Genomic DNA, 24,098 nt, shown 5'->3' with positions numbered 1-24,098 from the left:
GCAAGACTGCCTCTCTCGATGAAGCGAAGTTTCTTCAGGACCTTTTGTTCTCATCCTGCTTCACTGGAATGAACCTGTTGGTTAATGTGCAATAGCCTTTGCGCATTTTATTTATGAATTTAAAGCTAGATCTGAAGACTTTAGACCTTTTGGCAAAGTGGACTTGTAGGAAGGAAAGCCAAGATAACTTAAATATATATTAATATAAGTAAGCAATTAAAGTGCTTGGGGTATAGCTGTCCATATACTCCCATCTTACGTGTTTGATGACATGCAGCCTGAGAGTATGTTTATTAATGAACCAACACTTGCGGAACACTCATGGAAACAGTACACCACCCCTGACATTGTAAGTAGTGTAAAAATAAAAAGGTCTATGAAGTATGCAAGACAGGCTTACCGTCAAATGTAAGTCTGGACCCCTATAGGAATACGGAAGAGCCAGGCATCCAAGGCAGTCAGAGTACCTAATGGATATAGTAGAACATATTAACCCCATGTTGATTTCAGTAGGCCCCCAGGCACCTTGCAAGGCAAGTACCCTATTTTTCATACTGGTTGCTGTTATGCTGTCCTGGAAACCTATCTGGACTCCCTGGTTCTGCAAAATGGCTGGTACTATCAATGTGGAGGCTTATATCCCATCTGATGAATGGATAATTTCAAGCAGCTGGCCGTGACTGTCGTGGGTCATGTGCAGTGACGGCCGGCAGTTTCAGGAGGGAGAAAGGGGGCGGGCGGAAAGCACACTCACACTCATTCTTTCACACGCACGCACCCATGTCCATTAACAACACTCATCAACATTCAAACATGCACGCACGCACCTGCCCCACTGGTGTCCATGACATTGGACCACTGGGTTTTACAGATTTGCTGAAGGGCCAGCTCCCTCCTCTTCATGACTCCTCAGTTCACCATTCCATCAACTTGCAGTATGCTGACGCAGTATCATCTACCCCCTCTCCACCAGGAATTGACGGTTCTCCTGGCCAAGGAAACCATGGAGAGGTTGCAGACGCCAGAAGTAGGTTGTTTGCTATTCCTGCTAATTTCTGGGCCCTGAAACGGGTGGAGGCATTCGGCCTATCCTAGACGTGCACCCACTCGATATTTTTCCACAATCAGAAGTTCAAAATGCTCACACTAGCTCAGTTGCAGTCTGGGAGTAGCATGGGACTTGCAGGATGCATAATTTGTGACTGCTGTGCTGTTTGCAGGCATTAACTGTGGTTCACAGTAGGCCACAAGCACTCTGTTTGCTGTGATTTCCCCTTGGCCTTACCAGAGCCCCTTAGGTGCTCACCAAGGTGATGGCGTCATCATAGCATATCTGCGGATATCAGGGTGCCACTCTTCTCCTTGTCTTGACAGGTGTTGAAGGTGGCTTGCCCCAGGCTGTCGTTTCACCTCCAGACGACAGATCCTCTGCATTTGCTGGGGTTCACTATCAACATGCCGAAGTCACACCTGACTCCCTCGCAAATGCTCCTTTTCATCAGAGCTGTTCCAGACATGTTGCAGTTTTGGGCTTATCCTCCCAAGCGATAAGTCTGTTATTAAGGCTGATACAAATGTTTCAGCTTCTGTCCTGGATTTCGGGGAGACTGACTCTGAGGCTGCTGGGACTCATGGCCTCTTGCATCCTACTGTTGACACATGCCCGATGGCATATGCAGGCTCTGCAGTGAGACCTGGAGTTCTAATGGGTGCAACATTAGGGGAATTTCTCCTACATGGTCCCAATCTCGGAGGCAACTGCAAAAGATCTGAAGTGGTGGCTAACTTGGAGTGGGTCAGCAGCAGACCCCTCTCTTCACCCAATTCGATCTGACAGTAGTGACAGATGCATCACCCCTGGGATGTGGGGTGGTTGTCTGGGAGAGGGGGAATGAGAGGACTCTGCTCATTGGCAAAATCCGAACTCCACATCAACTTGTTAGAGCTCTAAATGATCCTACTAGCATTGAAAGCCTTTTTACCCTCCATCAAGGGAAGGCTAGTGCAGGTGTTCATGGACAGCACAACTACCATATTGTACTGCACAAGGAGCATGAGTTGGGGTCATTGACCCTTTCTCAAGAGGCGCTACATCGCAGGATATGGGTGCAACATCAGTGCATATGCCTGGTGGTTTAACATCTGGCAGGATCTCTGAATGCCAGATAGAATGAACTCGGATGAAAATTCCTAGCGGATCAGATATGGCGTCTTCATCTGGAGGGGGTGTCTTCATCTGGAGGGGGTGTAGGGTCTCTTTCAGCAGTGGGGAGAGCCTTGGTTAGATCGATTTGCCACCGCCAAGAACACGCAGTGTCAACAGTTCTGCGCGCTGGAATTTATAAGACGGCTCTTAAATGTAGATGCTTTGTCTTGAATGGGGCTCAGTCCTCCTGAATGCCTTACTGCCCAGAGTTCTCAAGAAGCTAAGGAGTGGGCGAGTAATTCTTGTGCCTCCTGACTGGGCACGGAGAGTCTGGTATCCTGAACTGCTGAGCATCACCATTGATCCTCCAATCAGGCTGCCCCTTCTGGAGGATCTTCTGTCACGGCAGCAGGGGAGGGTACTCTACCCACAACTGCCCGCCCTTTGCCTTCTTGCATGGCGATTGAGTTGCAGCAGTTGACAGCTTTTGACCTTCCTCCTGAAGTCTGTGACTTTATCTTGGCATCCAGGTGTTCCTCCACCAAGACAGTAAAAGCCTATCATTGTGGAAAATTTGTGGCATGGTGTACAGAAAGACAACTGGATCCCTGTTCTGCCCCCTTTCTAAGGCTCTCTTTTTCATCTTTTTTCTTTCCTAACAGGCCTCTGCTCTAGACACTTTCACTCAGCTTTTTTTGCAGTTGCTTGAGGGTTCCATTTCATAGTTTCTCAAAACTCTCCTGAACCTTTCTCCATTCTGGGAGGACCAGCTGTCTTTCTTGCAGCAGGAAGCGCAATCTGTTTTGACAAAGGAGCTATAGAGAGGGTTTCTGTGCCCTAAGAGGGTTGGGGTTGTTATTCCGATTACTTCATGCTGCTGAAAAACGACGGGGGCAGATTGGGGGCAAACTCCCTAACCTGACCCCCAGGGGAGGCACTGTTGAGCCTTTTTTTTTTTTGGTTGGTGTGTGCTTGACTCTGCCAGTGTTGGGCTGCCTCCACTCCTTTGTTCTTTGTATATGAATCTTATGATCTAGTGGGCTTTCTTCTGCCCTGGGGCAGGACAGATTGGGGGTACTTACCCCTCCCCTCCCCTTTTTCTTTTTTTTATTTTTTAATCAGGAGGAGCCGGGGTCAGAACAACTGATGGTATATGAGGTGGTACGGTGAGTACAAGCCCTTGCCCACTGGTACTGATCACCCCCCAAAAAAGATCCCTGATGTCCAGTGGAAGTCCCAGGTGATGAAATCCAACTATGATCGACCTGGCATTCTAAAGCAAAAGATTTTGTTTGAACGGTAAATTTCAGCACAGTTCCCAGGGAGCTCGAGAATAGGCGGTTTTCAGCCTCCTCTGTGCTCGTAGAGAAACGGTAAGTGTTTTCCTCAATACTAGCTTACCAGTGATGTGATTTTGTCACTGATGTGATCACTTTATTGGCAAGCGAGCAACATACCCTGGCCTGGATCCGAAGCGTTTCCTCCAACACAGGGGGAGGGGCGGACACTTAATTGATGCTGCCTTGCCTCACTGACTTCACTGCTTTTGACGCATTTGTTCCTGCCCAGCCTCAGTGGCTTAGGAAGATTCATAAGCCCTTAGGGAAGGTTATCTGCTTACTTAGTGTCCATGGGAGAGCCAGGACGTCACAAGGCTAGGTTGAAGATAAGTGACAGACAGGCTGCTACGATGAGAGTGGAGGAGCAGGTAGCAGAGTGGACAAGTCCGCCGTCTGTGATAAGGTGGCCCAAAATACAGTGCACAAGTGCTGAAACTAGGAGAAAATCTTTAGTTTAAGATCCAGTCATGTTGTCTAGGCTACTAAGCAATGCGAACTGGTGGAGTCCAAATAAACCCCGCAGCAGGAAACAAGCATAGGAGGTTACAGCACATAGTGAGCAATGCATGCTTTTCATGCCTGTCATTAAGTGCACATGCAAATGAACCTCACCCCAAATGAGCTTATTGGAATGAACCCCGAATACACAAAGGATTTGTGCAGTCTACCCACTTGTCTGTTATACCTGGCAAGCCCTTCTGAATACAATGCAGGCTACATTCCTAGCAATGAATTACCTTTGGACAAAATGGATATCTAAGTCAACCTGCTACATAGTTTGGCTTTCTATGTGACAGGGATAGATGAGAAGTTAACTAAACTCACTCATTGTCAGAGTCTAGGTTGCAAACCGCATTGCACAAGACAACCCCCTGAATATGTTTGCCCATATTGGACAAATTAACCACCCTTCCTGCTACTGTAAACATTCTCTTCGAAGAAGTAAAACTGAGCCCATGAAAGGCAAGACTGAACAAAACAAAGACAAAGATTTATATCACGATCTAACTGTGAGCAAAAATCAACAAGTCAGGAAGAAGCACTTATAATACAATAAAAGTGACACTGAAAATAACGGCGCAGAAGAAATGAAAGCCATTATTTAAATGTCATGTCAGACAATTAATGCAAGTGTCAGTCGACAGTGGGTCTATAATTGCAAGCCCAGTACAAAATACTCATCCCAGCACTCCACAGCAAGAGGAGGCGGAGGGAGTCATCTACTCTGTGGTGGAGCGACAAACCCTTTCTAAGACAACTGAGGGATGATGAGTTAACCAGGAAGTCTGTAGTGCCCAAGAATGTCTCAAGCCGATCCACCCATAAACACTGATTGAGCATGAGGAAGAAGCAATGTAAGGGCACTAAAAGATAGTCACTTTCAACCACAGAAAATAACATGAGAAAGTTATTTCTAAGCTTTAAAAAGAAATCCATAAGGACCTGATACCCCAAGAAGGACGGGAGTCAAACCACCACGATAAGCAAGGAGCAGAACATATGAACTATAACTGGCAGTTGCATAGTCAGCAGAAGGCGGAGCTCCAATCAAATAATTACCAGGGCATTCTAACTGCCCTTCAGAGAGAACTATATCAGCTACCACTGAAACACAAACTGAATTGTTACACCAGGAGGAGCCTTTACCTCTTGTAGACACACACACAAACGAGAACCAGCCAGTAACCCAAAACTGCTCAGGAGCCAAGGATGTAAAGTTATCAAGAGAGGGCCTAAATCTGGCATTACCAGTCACAAAGGCCCCCCACCTGAGTAAAGAGATCATTTGACCAGCATGGGGGCTGGTGGTTATTTAACTATGACATTTCAGCAAAACAAAATATTATGGTACCTGGAATACAACAGAAGGGGCAGCCATGATGTATTATAAAGAAATCCCAGGGCTACCAGGTATAACGTCATGTGACATATCCTCTATAGAATTTTGAATACCACTTGTACTGCAATAAACTGACCCTACTGTTGTCACTTTCTCTACACCCAACATGTTGCGGAGGTATATACAGAAGACAGCTCTTAGAAATTGGGGCAACAAGATCAGCTGGTACTCAGGTAATGTATGTTCCCTGCTGCTAGCAAATCAGGAATCGCAATGATGGAGCAGACATAAAAGGTTGTTTTGTGGGGGCCTGTGGGACCATCCTCAGTATCACTGCTTGTATTACCAGGTGATACCATCTCAGATTTGTTAAGGCCTCGTAAAGAAGAAAATGGATGTAAAGCCAGAGAATCAAGTTGCCAGATGTCAGAATGGACTTGACTTGCAGCTGCGTTATCTAGCAAACCTAGATTTAAGTGAATTAGACCAACACTCATACAGCCACCAACTATGGAACTGATGATCTGTTCATGGTACCTTGGATTCTTAAGCAATAAAATCGGTGACACTTTGCGAAGAAGAAAATGAATATAAAGCCAGACAAGTTGCCACGTGTCAGATTGGGCTTTGCTTACAGCTGCATTATCCACCAAACCTAGCTGTAAGTGAATTAGACAGGCACCCACCCAGCCCCAGAAACCAAAGAAACTAAAGATACTACTTGGCGGCATATCTTCTGATAATTAACAAATGGATCTTTGCAAATCAACAGGACCTGGGTTACCAGTTGGACAGGAATATAATGGGTGGGCGTGGCCCTGATGCGTTATTGGGTGATTCACGTTGGGAGAAAGCCCTTCTGCATCGCACACCGCCTGTGATACAGGCATGAAAGGAGGCAAAAGCATTTCTCGGCTGGAGGGTGAGATTAACTAAACATACCCTGCTTTGGTATAGTGATACGTTGTCAGAGGTAAGGGCTTTACAGGGGTCAAAAAGTGGGAATTGATAGGCATTGAACACTTGGACTGCATTTATTAGCTTCGAATAGCTTTGACTGGACTTTGATATGATGGAGACCAAGCGTTTTCGGTATTTCTGGGACATGCACTTAGGAGACACATCGAACTTCTGCTTGAATCTTCTCTGTTAGAGGACCTGTTGTTAAGAGAGCCCATACTTGAAAAAGGGGTTTCGGTAATTCACAAGAAATTGTCAATAACACTGCACCTTTTGGGGAGGTGGAGGTGGGTGTGGACAATGTACCAGGAAACCCTAGTCGATGAGCAAAGAGGGGAGGCACTGAGGGAGCCCCAGGAGATTGCCATAAGGCTTGCTTCTTATTGGTGCCACTTAGAATGCTACTTCGATCATACTATTCACATACTTTGTTGCACAAAATTGGGAGAGCGGATTAGCCGCTTTGCCTGAGGGGCTGCGCTGAAGAAGACTCTTTCACATACTTTGAGGATGCCCGAGGAGCAGAAATACTGGTCCAAACTAACCCGGGTGATGTGCCATGTGCCAGAGTTGGAGGTCCCAGTGGAGGTGAAGGTTTTGCTGTTGGGAGTCCAGGGGGGGGGGGGGGGGGGGGGAAGTTCGGTGACCAAAATATGGGGGGATCTGGCTGAAACAAGCCATTGACATTGTAAAGCGAAATACAGCTAAAATCTGGTGCCATCAGGAGGCTCCTAGATTGACCAAAGCTCCTAGATTGATTGACTGACTGTGAAAGGGATCTTGATTTGTGCCAAGTGGTGAAGAGTGATCTACAAGGGGTGGGGAATGCACTTAAAAAATGGGGGGGGAAGGTATGTGGGGCGTGAATGGTACACAGAGGCTCAGATCAGGCAGGCCCATAGAAGGGGTATCGAGCGAAGGGGAGTGTGCTGGGGGGCCAGGGAGGTGGGAGGGGGGAGTTTTTAAGGAACAATGTTTTGGCCGTAAAAGCACCACGGTTTCTGATTGGTAAGATCATTTATCTCGATTTACTGCTATTGGTGGATGACATTGTAATGAACACAATGTACTGTGGAGCAATAACATTGGTGACACTGACCTTAAAACATTGGCAGCAATTTCACATCATATCCCTTCAGAAAATCTGGTCCCAAAACCAGGTTCTGTTAATAGGATAGAGCAAAAATATGTCAGCTTTGCTGTTAAAGTACCACATGGGAGTCCCCAATGGGGGCATCTCTATATAGATTAACTCAGAACTGAAGATACATATTTCCCACCTTGTGCTACCAGAACCCAGTCTCCTTGCAGTACTTTTGGAGGGGCAGAAGACAGAAGGAAAAAGGCACCTAATCATTGTAAACTTTTACCTAAATCCTCTCTCAAAAGACAAAAAGATTTAAGGTTGAAAAGTTGTCAAGTCATACATGGATTTGACTGCAGCCTATACTGATGCAGATATTAACCTAAAAGATGGTTTCAATTTGAACCTATTTCACAAACAAGAGGAGGAGGTAGACTTACTCTGAAATGGGTACCTGGGGGGGCCAGTACCAGATCAAACTCTTCTACCAATAAAATGTCCATACAAACTAGGGTAAAGGTTCTTTTATTATTGTACCTCAGTGGGCTTGAGGGTTGTTTATGGTAGGTTCTGTGGTGACAAACCGCAAGGGTGGTCTAGGATAACAGAAAAGTGTCTTGTACCTGGACTATACATTGGCAAATGTTGCCCTCTTGTGCCATATCCAGCTATTTTGGATTGGCAAGTGGCCAGATAGCAACCATTCTCATCAGGTTATGTATCTAAATCAGTTTGAACCTCCCAGAGTCAAATGTCCTCTTGTCTGATGGGCATGCAGTGAACCTGAAAAGGAAAAGATTAGACGCACATATAGCACCAGTCATCTTCAGGAGCTGTGCAACTTTTAAGTTAACCTAGATTTAGAGTACCTCATAGTAGCGGGCTGAACCTCACAAGATATATTACAATACAATACCCAAGGAAAACCTGCAGTAAAGGTTTTACCTTGGCAGTCCCAACAATAAAATAGTTAACCCAGGAAGTGAGATGTTCTAAAGTTGATGAATATGTAGTTTAGTTACTCCATAATGTCCAGTACTAAAAGAGGCAGTAAAACACCACAGGAGGAAATGGGGGAAAAAAGAACCCTGGACTTTAAAAAAAGCAAAACATAACGATTATCTGTGCCAGTAGGAATAAAGACCCAGCAAACCTTTGGTGAATGAATAACAAAAAAGGGGCATGGGCCACGGAAGCTAATTATGAAAATATTAGCGAGCAGGTTTGGGTGACCTATCTAACAAAACACTTTTCGGCACATGCTGATCAACCAGGTGGCAAAACTGTGTGAGTTGCGCAATGACCTCCATGCATAGCTGGGATGAGATTTTAAATACTCCATGCAAAGTCACCCAAAGTAAAACCGTAGCTGGCGTAACAGTAGAAACCCAACTGCTCAAAATTTGATTATGCACAATTGCAGTATGGACCCCAACCAGGCTAAATACCTAACTGGTTTCACCAACGAAGACATTTTGAATGTTTTCACCAAATCACATACTGATTGTGCACCAGGCCCAAGTTAGGATTCCCAGTTATGGGCTGATAGGCTCCCCAAGCTCCACTAACATATTTTGCAAACAGAAGAACTCCCCAAGTTTTGGCAGGGCTCGATAATCCTCTACTCCACAAAGGTGGGGATGCAACATAACTTAAATATTAGTTATTCCGCTGATTGACATTGAAGCCATATATTTTGCGTGTTTACTGCTAAATTACCTAGAGCTGTGGGCCAACGAAATGAGGGATTGTCTCCTTGAATCAAACAGAATTGTGCCAAAACTGGGGCTGCCTGTCCATCTTGATGTCTGTCTCTGTTAATGGACTGCACCGTTCAGACATATTCGCTTCTGCATATGTACTTTTCAAGGCAGTATTTGATGGAGTTTCAAGAAAGTGCCTTTGTGGAAAGTTAAGAGCTTGCAGGCTTCCCTCCAGAGCCTTTGAGGAGCGATAGAGCTATAGTACTCCTGAACCTGGTTAGGAACGAGAGTGGGAGAAGGCAGTTTCCTCTGAAGGAAAATTGTTGCTATGGAAGGCTTAAAACAAGGATAGGTTTTGGCCCACTTGCTTTTAAATCTGTTTTGTCTCAGATCTTATGGGGTAGCTTGATAAAGTCAACTTATACGTACCGGTACTTGGGAACAAACCTCTAATCTAATCTGTGCGGATGACCTGATGCTGTATAGTCACACTAGAGTGGGCTTGCAGAGGCTGGTTGGTGTCTTTGTTTTTGTTTTTATACATAAAAATGAATTACCTGGGGGAGCTTGCCTCTTGTGGGTCAAACCAGTAGTTCACCAGAGGACTTGAATTGAGGAGATGCTGCCTAAAACCATATGACCTGACCTGCTAGTGGAAAACTGCTGTGATCCCCCAGGGACCTGGCAGAGGCTGTTGAAGTACTTTAGACGGAAGGTCCTGTAAATCACCTCTTGTGGACATTGTCCACTCAATCCACAGCTGCTGGAAACTGAATTCATACTTTACAAATGCAAGTGTCAAAGTGAACACTGATGCTCCTCTGCTGGGCCTATTTCCACTTTTTGTTTGATGGACACATTTATGGGAAGGACTGCAGTCAAACACAGACCTTCAAGCAGCTCTTGCAGTGAAGGGGATAAAACAACTGGGCCTGTCTGAGCCCGGAGTAGCTGGGCCCCACTCCCTTTGGCCTACAGCTTTCAAGTCACTTTTTCATTCTTTGTTGCTGTTCTTTGTTTTTTAAAACAGATATGGGCAAGAGGAAAGCTCCTGTAGTGTCACTAACCTCTGCCCCTCCCTTGAAATGTATTTTTATAGACCCAGTGTTGGAGGTGGAGGTCATCAGTATCAAAGTAGCTCAAGCAGAAAGGTGGCTGTTCCTTAACTCTGGTGCCACTCTTGCACGGACTATTGAACCCCCGACGGACTCCCCCATATATCCCCTCATCCCCCCCTGTAGCTCTCCTGCTGTTTGCACAGCTTCTGATTTTGCAGTGGTTACTCCCACAGCAGGAGAGCTTCACCTCTCCGGCCCTGGGAGTGGAAGCCCACTTGGTGAACTTTTTGTACACACTTAATGAGAGCTTAGGGCCTAAGGTTAGATATGGTCGAAATGGGGAAACCACAGACATCTTTCTTTTAGGCAGGGTTGCATTTTGGCTCCGCTGCTTTAGATCATCTACATCAACATGTCAAGTGCTCATTTGAGCTAGTGACATACCAAATATAGCCAGCATTATTATATGGCGATCATGCCGTCCTAATGGCTTGCACCACTAATGTCGTGCCCGTTTGGTATACTCCTTCATTGGATTTATGGCAAACCTGGGTTTCACAACCAACTTTTGGAAACCTCAGATAATGACATAATGACATGCAGCCCAGAGAGAAGTATGAGGTCCCTGGGGGTCTCAGGTCAGTCCATGAGTGCTGTTTCGAATTTCAATTACTTTTTTCCACATGCTCTTGGCAGCCCCAAGTTAATGCTGCTTGCCTTAGGTTAAGTAGGGCTGCGGGTCCCTAATTAATCCCACCTGCAAGAAAGGCAGCAGTTGCACTTCCCAATATGAAAATGTAAAACTTGTAGTGTGTTTCTACTGTGACGTAAGGGGCAGGAATAAGGGGATTCTATAGCCCTTCTCCCATACAAGTTGAGTGAAAATCAGGGTTGCTGGCGACTGTTAAATGCCCCCCAACTAGTTCCATCTTTATTCTGCACTCTTAGCTTGACCAACATTGTTAGTGATGCAGTCAAGCTGGCACCGCTTTTGCAGTGGGTTAAGGTTTGGTCTAGCCTGAAACAAAGCTTTAACTGGGAGGTTGTATTGGACTGTCTCAGTCTTGATAAGGATCTAACTATACCCTTGCTGACCTATGTTAATATGCTGTTTACAGATAAAGGGCTTGAGGAACTGTTTACAGCCCTGGTCAGTTTTAAAAAGTCTGATAATCAACTAGTTAAGTCTCTGCACCCAGTTATGTAGGTCATTGACAATGTATAGTGTTTTCCATAAGTGCTACACACATGATTATTACATTATTTTGGCTTCAGGGGCAGTGGCATTTTATCTGAAACTCTTAGTCGGAAAGGTGTCTCCTTTTTAGATTCAGGGCTGGTACAGTTTGACACCTATTGTCTATTCCTGATGATTCAAAGCTGTGGGAAGCAGACTGGCGACCTGCCCCTGTGACGGGGTCTGCTAAGCAGCCCTTGATGCATTTTATGTTTGTAAATTGTGTATATTTCTTTTCCTAAGTTGCCATAAACATATCTTAAAACCTCTTGCTTTCCATAAGCATATTGATGCCCTTTCAAATCTGCAGCTGCTAGTCTCTGTTTGTTTTGGTGTGAGCTGTTCATCCAAGCTGTCAGTTAAAAATAGGAAATCAATGGATGGGTAATTGTTTGTCTGCGGCACAGTGTTTTTTAATATCCAGAGTGGCTGATTTTTAGTAAGTAATGCATTTCATTGAATTGTATCTTAAGTATTTCAAAGAGTTTTTCCTTTGCCTTCTTCCTTGAATGTGATATTACAGAGAATATGTATTGTTTAATAGTTCCTCAATAGTTCCTATTGGTTTATGATGCACTGTATCATATTTATTGTGTTTTATGCTCTTTTTTTGATTAAGTATATAAAATCGAATAAATATATTTTGAAATTTGAATACACAATGCTAAATAAACTGGAGGTGAATCTAAAAGACCACAAATATGATTGAGAGGTGACTGAATAAGCCAGGGAGGTGGGCAGACTTAACATTGTAAAAATTCTTGAAATATAAATATCTTCTGGTTTGGCCAGATGCTAGAGGGTCTTTACAATATCAGAGTCCATTAAAAATGAGGCCGTAAATGAAGGTGGCTGGGAATGGCGGGGCACTCTTAATTAGGACTGTAGCAAAAAATTATCTACAAAAAATTGTTTGGTGCTCAAGGAGGGGGAAGAGCCACTAGATCTTCCTCAATAGAGGAGATCCACATGATTAATCAACAACTCTGAGCACACTTAAGCAAGTCCACGTTGTGTTAATTGGTATGTATTACAACTTTATTTTCATTTTATTGATTCACCATCGCCCGGCAACATGTTTCGTCAAGGTTGCATGTGTTGCAGGTGACTTCTTCAAGCCTATAACAGAATTAAGAAATATACATAGTTTCAGGGAGCTTATATTTATAATGGAAAATACGTCCCCCAGGTGAAAACCGAGCCACTCGTGCTCGCTAGAAATAGTGGTTGTGATTGGCGCTTCTCATCTTCCTTAGACAACAATCACCAATGTGTTCCCTGAGTAAAAATCTAAGTAATAATTACCCAAATGGAAAACAATTATACCAGCACCATATGTGGTGTTAGTACATTAATTCTTGGACTACTGTTCACCTACATACGTAGCAGTCTTGCTCTTTAACTTTTGTGTCAGTAATATCTTAGATGACTCCTAGGTGCCAGTATCCTAAAATTCAAACGTGTACACCATTAGCATTTAGGGGGTCGTGTATCAGTCCAGACCAAAAAAACACCAAAATCATATCTTACCTACTCATATCAGTGTTGGTAACGTAAAAGATTTATTTTCTATGTTTCTTACTCCTCTACTCCTCTACAGTAACTGTATGGATCACGAAAACCAAACATTGTCATTAGCCCCTATATTATATGCCTGTTGGTCTAAACCATAAAGGGACATTATCAATGTACAATTGTGTATCTCATAGGGCTGAAACTATCTGAAATGGGTATCCCACCAGGAGTCCATAGTCGCCTGGTGCCAAAAAAATAACCTATCTCTTATCCTAATCTGTCAGTCTAAACCTCACCAAGTATAGTCAAGAAAGGAGGACTTACCAGTGCTCGAAAAATCTACTCGACCCCTCGCTAGAGTTTTATGAGGTCGAGCTATTTTATATTCCACTCAACCCTCCTGGCAATTGGGCAAAGAACAGGTGTTCTTGTTCAGTCAGAAACTAAATTAATAATTAAGATGCCTTTAAATATTATTCTTCTCACATTTGCTCTGATCAAAACAGAGGTCAAAAGTCAGTTTATCTTGTAATGCAAATACTTTTCCTTGTGACTGCAGAGTTCCTGGATTTTGTAAGGTGAACTCTCTGACCTATGTAAATCAGGTTTTTTCTAACACACAACATTTATATAACTAAGTCATCTTTACAAACATTTCAAAATATATTTCAGTAGCTGTGCAAGGCCACTTTTTCTACTTCTGTGTGATGACAAAATAATAGGATGAAAAAAATTCAGAACACTTTACTTGGGGTTGTGCAAAGGATAAATGTTTTCTGAAGCCCAATTTTCACAGATTGTTAATACACGATATAGTTTTATCAGTAAAGCTGCAAGTTAGTGGGAAGGTTTTTGGACATTTCTTGGAAATTTACTGTCTGTAAATGTGCGCTACCACATCATGTGTTAGTAATATATTTATTAAAAGTGAGTGTTTAGACATAAACTGAGAAACACTTTGCTCCTGATGGCAGAGCTATTCGTAAACTAAAAGGCAAGTCATGCATGGATCATGTGTACCCTATATGTGGGCTAGATTTATTAAACATGGAGCAAATGTTTAGTGAATTTAATCAGACAAAAGAGGTTTTTTTTGTGTGTTTTTTTTTTTTTGCCGAAATACTGAACGCAAATATTTGAAGGTGCACTCATGTGAGAATGAAGAGAAAGGCAACTGTAAAATACAATATTTGCCTAGGATCACACAATTTGAGACCCGTTTCTGGGTCAAGTACATTACAGTTAGGTTGATTAGATTATTCTAGCTACTAGACTTGCAAGTCTAGTACAATTTTTATGATTTTTTTTTTTAGGCCTGCTTATACGTGCCTCTATCGCAGCACCTGTAAACCTATTAAACTAATCCTAGCTTCTTATTGAGTGCCACGTTATTTAAGTACACAACATGTTTTAAGCGCACATTACCTATCGTAATCATGCTGAAATGGATCTATTTGCAAAGAGTTTCAAGCATATTATCTACCTATTAAACACATCTCAAAGTCAAAGAACCTTTACCTACTTAGGTCACATACCCGGGAGAGTGGTCCCGAGTCTGCGCAGCATCTTGCCAGATAAAAAAATAGCGTGGAACTTGAGTGCTGTTTGAGTTGCCTTTTATACATCATACAAAGCCTCGTGCTAAGTAACATGGATGTCAGACATAACAAAACAATCATCCGAAGATAAACATCACAGATGTAGGACTTTGAGTAACTGAAATCGCCTGCCATCTTTTAGCATGTTCAAACATGTAATAAACATTCATATCCAACGATAACCGGCAAAAAAGACTACCTCATATCACAATGTTTAATAGTACCCAAGAACAGTCTAATCCTTACGGAACATGGGTTATATCTGCACAAAGCCACTAATCAGCGAAGCTGATAATTCAAACTACAGGACTAAGACTGTGTATCTGTGATGCTCGGTACAAAAATAATACCAGATTGTGGCAAAATAGAGGCTTCACAATGTAAAGTGTATCTTAACTGCAATTCAAACTCAGCCGCTGGTACAGGTGACAATATGTCCTAAAACAGGGGATATGCATATACTGCAATCCTTTAAATCCGAAGCGCAACTGATAGGTGACAGTCAAATGACTATGTATAATATCCTATTATTTAATGAGCAATCCTTGTATTAGTAAATGTGGAGAGAATCAAAATGTACCATAGTGCACCTAAGAAAACAAGGAGTACAATTTGTGTCTCAATAGAGAAATGATTGTGATGTTAAAGTAAAAAAGTAATGTGTCCAAAAGAAAAGACAAAATCTAGATATATACTCTTCCCTGATTGTATATTATGTGAGCAATTAAAGTGATCACCATTACACAGAAAATACATTATCACCTTAGACCAATCTTACACTTATATCATTGTATATAACCCATATATACAGTATATCTATATTACATATTCTCTTATGTTGATACAATACTTAACATTACATGTTTAGAGTGCGTGAAAACATTTTGTCCTGTATATATCAGTGTCAATATTTATACTCTATAGTATGATCTATATATAGTTGCGATCAGTTGTGTGCAGACAATACAGCCATTCCTGATCTGGTCTTACACATTGGATACACCTTGTGGGAAGTGCATACCTAATATTTATCCCTAACGGCAGATACTGAGCCTTGTCACATGGATCTTTTCATAAGTATGTACATTAATCACCCATAAAAATAATGTTGTTTGTGATCAACATTCAGACCTTCCTTTAAGTCTCATTATCCACAATGCTTTGCATCATCCTAATTGTCATTCACAGTTGCCACCTCTTTTATCTGGTTGGACAGTATCTATTCCATGGTAGTAAAAGCTCTTACGGAGACCTTATCTTAAACATGTTCTGGTATGGAGGGCATATGTGCTCCAGGCAGCCTTTTTAACCCTAGGAAAAAAGCTCTGGGGCCCAAAGCATGGATCCAATTTTTCTGGATATACAGGGGAAGTTACTACCGGTCCTTTCATACTAAAGTGTAATTATGCTAAGAAATGATGCCAAACTGATACATACACTCTTGGTAAAAATCTATAAAGGTAGTTTCTGTGTAACAAAATTAGCTTCACCGGCCCAGGTGCACCTGGAATGTGGTGTCCTTCAGCAACCTGTGGTCTGGAAAAGTGTATTCAAGTTGTGTCGTAACATTAATCAGCAACCCCCCCCCCCATCCCCCCAACCCACTTAACTGCAGGATATAGAATGAATTAGAATGCCCGAGGCAAAGTTGCTCATGCCCAATACATTACCAAATGCCTGGATGACCTACGTGTCTGGGAGGTATGGGGCCTTGGGGGTAAATTAAAATGAGTTTTTAAAATAATGGTGAATGCCAGTGCTTGAGCTCTGGCAGATTCTCTGACAAAGCTCTTTCAATGGACCCATGCTTAGATGGTGTTATCTTCATATAGTACCTCGGAGAAGCAGCCCTACTTGGGAGCAGATTAACAAAGGCATATAAAAGTTGACTGTTGACTTTTTGATTTGGGATCTTGCAGACGCTGGACCATTTACCAAAGTGCAAACCTGACCACCCGTGATGAAATGTAGACTTTGTAGTGAGGAGCGGGAATCTATCTTACATATAATATGTTTGTATCCTGTGTTACTTGAACTCCGCTGACATTTGCTTCATTAGCAGTTCAATCAATAGAATGTCTGGTCTTATAGACAGGCCCGTTTAAAGCAGCTCTGAACCCTCCAAATGTAGTCTTAAATGTTAGACTGGTTAAGTTCATCTAAATATTTTTATATATGCTGAAGCAACATCAGAATGGAGGTTGAAAGTGGTACCATCTGTCTACCAACATTGTTGTTCCAAGAAGGTTTTTCAAATGTTAATACATATAGTTTATGATTTTATTTGTCTATATATGAATCACTTCTTGTGATTTTTTTTATTTGGCGCTTAATTTGATATCCTACAGCAGTTTGCTACACTGGCACTGTTGTCCGGGGCATAGGCACATTGTCATTTTATAGATAAACAGTCTATAGACAAACAATCACCGCTTTTTAATTCGTAATATCTGTATCCTGTGATCCTTTCTCCATTAGGTGTATTTATATATAATGGTCTTTGTCATATTTTCACATTTAATTGTTCTTACAGGTACACGGGCTAAGACTAATCCCCTTAAACTAGTCTCAGTTCTAGTTGAAACCTGCTTTTAAGTTTCCACATTGTACATCCATGCTGATTTTATCTTTTGTCTGTTTGGCCATTCTGTGCACATACCCTGCTGTTTATTTTAGATTTACCTGATTGCAAAGCTTTTTGTTAATCATGCAATAAACTTAAAAACTCACAAGTCCAATCAGCTTTTGAGCAGAAAGGTTTGCTCTAGTTTGTTTTAGTCAAAGTATTCCATGGTTATAAATATTACATGCATGACTTTTTTTTAATGTTTTTTATTTTTATTTGGATCAATAGAGAAGAAGTAGGTGGTTCTGATCTGTTCTGTAACGAAGCAGTGGACCTAAGTTTTGATGTCATCAATATGAAAATTGTGTTATGAGCAGGTCGTTTGTGTCATTAGAATTTGAAAGCAAATGTTCTAAGCAGGCAGGACATGATACCATTTTGTCATATTTGGAGTAACATATTTGTTTAGAAAGCAGGTTTTTGCAGGCCCAAGTACTATATTTCAGAATGATGTACAAAATGTCCCAAGATACATTTATGTAATTAGTTTTTTTCCTAACATCCTGCATTCCCTTCCATAACTCCTTTGCTGCTCGCCTTGACATACTTAAGAGTCAAGTGCCTAAACTTAATTGAATGCATCAGTATTGTTAAATACCAGTGGCAAGCGAATGCAATCACTGTTTGTCCTAGGGCCTTTATTTATCATGCTATAAATAAGACCTATTATCCTTTGAAGTTGCAGCTTTTACTCAACATGGGTGTTACGGAGTATTTGTTTGAGTCTGTACCCAAGTTTCTAACTCTCACCACTACAATGAAAAAGCCTTTGTTGCTTGCTGCAGTGTGAGACTCAAGGTCCTAAAGTTAGTAAAATTGATAGTCCTTTGAAAGGCAATAGTACTGTTGGGCCTGGGTCACCAGTGGTAAATAGCAGTGCTCACACTGGCCACTATCCAGTAATACTGTTAAGACTCAAAGAAAAGGACTCAAAATGTGCCTTTCAAATACGTCTACCTAAAAGTATTTCCTAATAGCACATTGAAATGTGTCCCTTTATTTTGTAGTAATTCTCTGCCTTACCCCTCCATTTTGTCTTGAGGTTTTTGACATGCTGTTAACTGACACTTAAACAGAGATTTCAGAGCAAAGGCGCATGGTGACTTAATATAGAACCTATACTAGGTTATTAAACTTAAATAGTCCACGTGACATTAACATTACTAGATCTGTCATGTTGAAGAAAAAAACGGATTTTCTTTTTTTTTTTATCTCATCCTATTTCAACCATATTTAAATTGCAGGTGTGGTCAGTGGTGATATGTTTCGACACATGCAGAATTCTGAAATAATTCGGAAAATGACAGAAGAATTTGATGAGGTTTGTGAGATTCATTTATATTTTCAATGTTTTATTGTATCATTTGATAATGCTCCATGGAATCTTCATTATAATCACAAGCATGGAATTGTTGAATTGTCCTCTGCTTACTTTCAATAAAATATACACACAGTTTGCACTTGAAGAAAACAGTTATGAAATCTGAGTTTTTAAAGCAAAGTGACATGAAAGCCTTCACAAGCATTTTTCTTAGAGAAGGTGAGATAAAAGTGCAGTGTAGCCCAATGAGCTGCTGCCTACATAAATTAGAAAACTGGCACTGCCTCTTCAAGTAAGAACACGTCACTAGAATCTTTTCAGTCCCGCAAATGTTTATTTTATTAGTTAATTAAAACCATAAAAGTAATCCTTCAACATAAAATTTGACAGAACCATGTTAATACACTGAAACATATATATTACCTACGTTTATAAAACTGGAAAGAGTTAAATACATTCTACAAATTTGAATAGCTCCTGCTTGAATCTGGTTACTGGTGCAAGACTTCATAGCGGTCTAGCTGTGTGACCAGCGATGTTACCAAAATGCCTTCCTTTCTTTGATGTGTTTACTCAGAGTAGATGGGTTTTGTCTCTATTTGCGCCCTCCCTATCACAGGCTTGTTTCAGTAGATGTTATTTTACTGGAATAGATTTCCAAAAATTGAACCGATCTAATATTCAATATGGTGTTTTGTGGATTGAATGCATCAATTAGTGCTTGTCTACAGGATATAATCCCTAAGCCATTTAGTTATTTTTTTCAGTGAGCATTTTCTTTCAACAGCCAGGGCTGGGCAAATGCAGACCACATGCACCAGGTTTTCTACCGCCAGATGACAAAGGTGGCACTCATGCATGCCTGCTCGTGGCCCCTTCTTCCAATTTGGCATGAGGTCTGGCGTTGGAACTTCACCCTGCCTGAGCCTTAGAAAACGTTGCTTAATTTTCCGTGAATAGGAGGCAGCCATAAGTGATGATTCTTTGAGAGTTTTATACTATTTGAGAATCAACCAGCCATGCGACGTTTTAGTCCGAGCCTCCCTGTCTTCTAACCAGCTATGTGGCTTACTTGACTTATTGCCTGCTTTATTAAAAGCAGCCGTGGGAAGCGACTGATCCCATACCTCACCCAGGTTCAAGAGGCTTATACTCTTTTCCAGATACCTTTTTATAGTTTCCATTCCCTCTTTCTAAGGTAATTTCCTGCCAGACTAGATTGGCTAAAGACACTTTTTGGGCACGGCTCAGTTTGTAACAACATTTGATGAATGCCGCAGGGCGAGCCAGCGACTGCTTAACCAATATAAATTCTAGTCTGACCTGGGCTGAAGAGGCATGCCTTGGTAACCGAAAGACACGCTTGTACGTTTTTATCAGAAGCTTCTCCAATAGAGCTTCCTCCATCCCCCTCATTATTTCTGCCCCATATGAGAGGGTTGGCAATAATTTTGCTCTCATTATGACTATTAAAGGGTTCAGGGCATGGTCACAGATTGAATTAGAGAGCTTGCAAAAGGCATGCGCAAGTGTCTGCACCTTATTTTTTATTGCTTCTTTTTGTGGTGCATAGTTGCACCTGGCATCAACCACAACTCCTAGGTATCTATAGAAGTTTACTTTCTCCAAAGTCTTTTCATTTAGGTACCATTTACGCTGGCTGGTGGGTCTGTGATTTATAGCAATCATTTTAGATTTGTTGTGGTTGATTTCTAATTCATTTATCCTTGCAAACTCTTCTAATTTGTTTAGCAGTTTTTGCATGCCTATTCTGGTGTTGCTAATTAGTAATAGGTCATCTGCATATAACATATTAGATAGTTGCTGGCCGCCCAGAGAGGGGGAATGGGATGATTCCACATTTAACTTCGCAGACAGATCCGCTATATACAGGTTAAATAGTGTTGGGGCCAATACACAGCCTTGTTTAACACCAACTGTTGTTTTATCGCCCTGGATGGATGTGAGCCACCCCCTAGTTTTACCTTCACCCCTGTAGCAGAATAAATCATTTCAATAGCTTTTAAAATAGTAACTGGTAACCCCCAAAGCTGTAGTTTAGCCCACAGTTTACTACGGGGGACACAATCAAAGGCAGCTTTAAAGTCAACAAAACACAAATAGGTTGGCGTCCTGGTTGCTTTTGCTCTGTTGGTAATAAGTCCCAGTGCCATGAGGTTTGTTAGTGTTCCTTGATGTTTAGTAAACCTGCTTTCATTGAATGGCAGAATGTTTTTGTCTATGATCCAAGTCTCTAGGTGTTTTAACACACAAGATGAAAAATACTTAAGGTCGACATCCAGAAGAGCAATAAGTCTATAATTACTTGGAGAAGCCGTGTTCCCTCCTTTGTAGACGGGGTGAATTATTGAGCCTCTCCAGGTGGCCGGGACAATTCCTGTTGTGAGCACAGTTGAACATCGCTGCCAGGAACTTGGTCCATCTTTCTGTTTCCTGTTTAAACAGTGCCTGTGGTAAACCATTAGGCCCTGGAGCACAATCAGTTTGCGACTTCCCAATGATTATTAATCCTGATGCTGAGATCTTCAAGCTTTCCACAACCTTGGGTTCCTGGATTTTCAAAAACCCCTGGGTTTGCAGCACGATTTCAGTGTCCAACTCCTTTAGATGTGACTTTAAATGGCACACCCATGCTTCCTCTGATATATTTGCATTATTAGCTGCCATTGGACCCTTGTCCGTTGTATTAATGATTTTCCAGAATCTTTTGGGATCATATGTTCTAGACGCATAGTGTAGTTTGGCCCAGAGCGTCTCCTGCTGATGTCTTTTAAAGGACCATAATTCGCCTTTTAATAGTTTCCTTTGCTCTCGCAAGGCAGCCAATAGTGATCCATTGTCTGGGAATTTACGTATTTGCCTTAGTAGTTTACCTACAGTTGCTTTCCTTCTATGGACTGGCTGTGGTAGATGTAAAAGCTTTTGGTGAATCAATTGTGCTTCCTTTCTTGTGTTTCCTACGGTGTCTTTGTTAATAAGGTTGGTGGCAAAGTTCTCCCAGACCGTTGTCAAATTCGCCCTGCACGTGGCCATTGATTCTAGCCTTAGTAAAGCCCCTTCCGCTTGGCTTTCAATGGTATCGGATGACCATTTAAGTCGTTTTAGGTTTTCGGTGCCAATTACCCCTTTAAGGGCTACCGCTTTCTCTGGCTTGTATGGTGATGAACAAATCCCGATTACCTGTGGCTTGTGATCACTTTCCACTCGGTCCAAGATGCTGAAGTTACTCACTAATGTATGCAGGGCGGGAGTTACCAGTGTATAGTCAAGGTGGGAGACTGTTTCCCAAAGGCTCTTGTCCATGCTGGTGGGATGTCAGGCAACTTTCAACCATTTAATGCAAAAAGGCCTACAGCTTCACAGGTGCGTATAAACCTCTCACCTAACTTGTCTTTCCTGCTTTTTATTGGGAGGGTTTAGGTGGGCACTGTTGCCACAGTTTGGGTGTGATCTTCACCAGGAATGTGGAATAGGTTGAGATTGAAATCACCCGAAATTAGCCAATATACCAGTTGTACCGTACTTTTCATCATTATCAGTTGGTTTAATAACTTATTTACTTCAATTGTTTTGTTTTTTGGATTGATGTATATATGGACTAAGATCAGTGGTTCCTGTATATTCTTTCCCCATCCATCAAGCCTGACTAGTTGAAAGGGTAGATCTTCCTCCTTGTGCTCTGAGATCTTTGCTAGGATGCTAGTGCTAATATATATCACTAGGCCTCCCTTTGGCCGGCCCGGCCTGTTAGTTTTTGTGGCTGGACTGAGATATTCTATAAATCCTACTAATGGTATTGATTCCATCTCCCAGGATTCCTGTAGGAGTGTAATATCAAAGGTAAAATTCTTAGTTACCTCTGGATCCTCCATCTTTGCCCTCAGGCCCCTATGTTCCACGAGCAGATGTTCAATACGCCATGTGGGAATGATTCTTCAGCTGTTCTGCTGTAACCCATCGCTCCTGGGGGAGGAGCCAATGCTACCCATTCCCTTATGTGGTGGGATCTCTGACCTCCAACCATTCTTTTCCTGCCTTCTTTCCATATTAGGACTTTCAACTGGGATTTGGGAAGTCTTCTCTCGCTAATCGTTTCTTCAGAGACTCTGCTGTAAGGGATGGCTACGCATGCTCCATGCAAGACTGACCACGTGCCTTTGGGCATTTCCTGATGTTGAGAGTCTAATAGTGGGGGTGGATATCGTTCACCTTTTATAGATGACCACCTCAATACCCCAGGCTTTCAAAAGTTCCCTTCTCTCCATAATCTGTTTGGGTACGACCGGCTCAGCAAAGATACTAAGCGTTGGGTCCGTGTGTTGGCGACCTCTGAACTGGATAAATTTAATTGCAGCAATGTCATCCGAGGCCACGTGCTGTAGATTTGGGAGTGCCTTTGAGTCTTAGAATAGTAGAACGATTGAGAACATCTATGGAGGATCTAATTCCGGAACACAGAGCAGCTACTAGTTTGGTTCGTTATTTTGGGAACCTGCTTGAAGGGGCCTGGATTTTCTCTGCATGCTTGATATGTTCCATGTAGACCACTTCACCCAGCCTTGTGCCATGGGCATTCCTCTTGCTGCTTGAGATTGCCTGTGATGGTTGTCTGAATTGTCCAAGCATAGTGGATTTTAACTTTGTACTCTGCTGGTCCCTTTGGGGACTTGTGCAATTGTCCATATGTTTGCCAAGAACACCTTAGGACCTTAGGTCAGCCAATGAGGGAAGGCAGCAGACCCAGCCTCTTCACAGAGTGGGATGGGGTCAGTGAGACTGCTAACCCCACCCCACTCTGTGACGGAGTGTCAATGTGTGACGCTTTCCTCGTCACCCAGAGGAGGGCCTCGAGGCACCTTTGCTGAGCTGAGGAGGTCACGCCCATAGGAGCTTTGACCTCCTAAGCCCAGGCAGCCAGGAGTCTGCGCAATCGCGCATGGCTCACTTCTGGCTGTCTGAGCTGAAAATGAAGAGTGTCTGTCAGGCTGGCCTTTGTTCAGCCTGACACACTCTTCATGAGGGGCAAAAGGTGGGGGGGGGGGGGGTGTGGCACCTCCGCCCTAAAGGAAGGGCCACCACTGTTAAGGCGTTTAACTCTTCCAGCTTACTGTTGCTACCGGAGACAAATACCACTATTATATTTAACAAGTCTACTTGGATAGCCATTTTATTTGAGTGAAACTGCTGAGCCATAACTGTTGCTTGCATTGAGTTTAGGATTGCAGCCCACATGTCATCTGCCCTTATAACATCCGGGGGTCGTGGTTGTGATTGTGCTTGCAAGTTGGATTTGTAATACCCGTTTAGGGTACCTTCACATTTTGTTGCTTTATGGGCATGGTTCTGAGCGGCTATTGCTATTTCTTCTTTGGGTGATCTAGTTGTACAACCCTGTTCCGTATTCCAGAGTTCTAGTTCCTCACTATCACATCCAATCTTTGGGAAGGAATGGAGTTTGGGGCTTTGGCACAGGGGGACTGCCTTGCCGGGGATCTTGTTCTAGTATTTCCGCAATTGCTACCGTCTCCGAGTCCAGAATCGATTGGTTTACTGAGCTGGATGTTCAACGGAACTTGGCGAGATCTGAGCTGCCACTCCTTATGGTTTTCTCTTGCCAGAGAGTGGTGGACGCTCCTGGTGCCTGAATGT

At 42.6% G+C, this 24,098-nt stretch overlaps 1 protein-coding gene across 4 annotated transcripts in view; it reads left to right on the top strand.

Moving 5' to 3' along the window:
* STAG2 (STAG2 cohesin complex component) overlaps positions 1–24,098 on the top strand; it is a 987,179-nt gene that overhangs the window by 230,605 nt on the left and 732,476 nt on the right. For all 4 annotated transcript variants that reach the window (XM_069211859.1, XM_069211886.1, XM_069211877.1 and 1 more), the window contains exon 7: positions 18,352–18,428. In XM_069211859.1, coding sequence (XP_069067960.1) covers positions 18,352–18,428 — 77 coding nt within the window. The remainder of the gene's footprint in view (positions 1–18,351; positions 18,429–24,098) is intronic.

The sequence above is a fragment of the Pleurodeles waltl genome, chromosome 2_1 (genome assembly GCF_031143425.1).
Source record: "Pleurodeles waltl isolate 20211129_DDA chromosome 2_1, aPleWal1.hap1.20221129, whole genome shotgun sequence".
Taxonomy (NCBI): domain Eukaryota; kingdom Metazoa; phylum Chordata; class Amphibia; order Caudata; family Salamandridae; genus Pleurodeles; species Pleurodeles waltl.
Note: the sequence above shows the minus strand (reverse complement) of the source record. Positions and strands in the feature narration are given on the sequence as shown.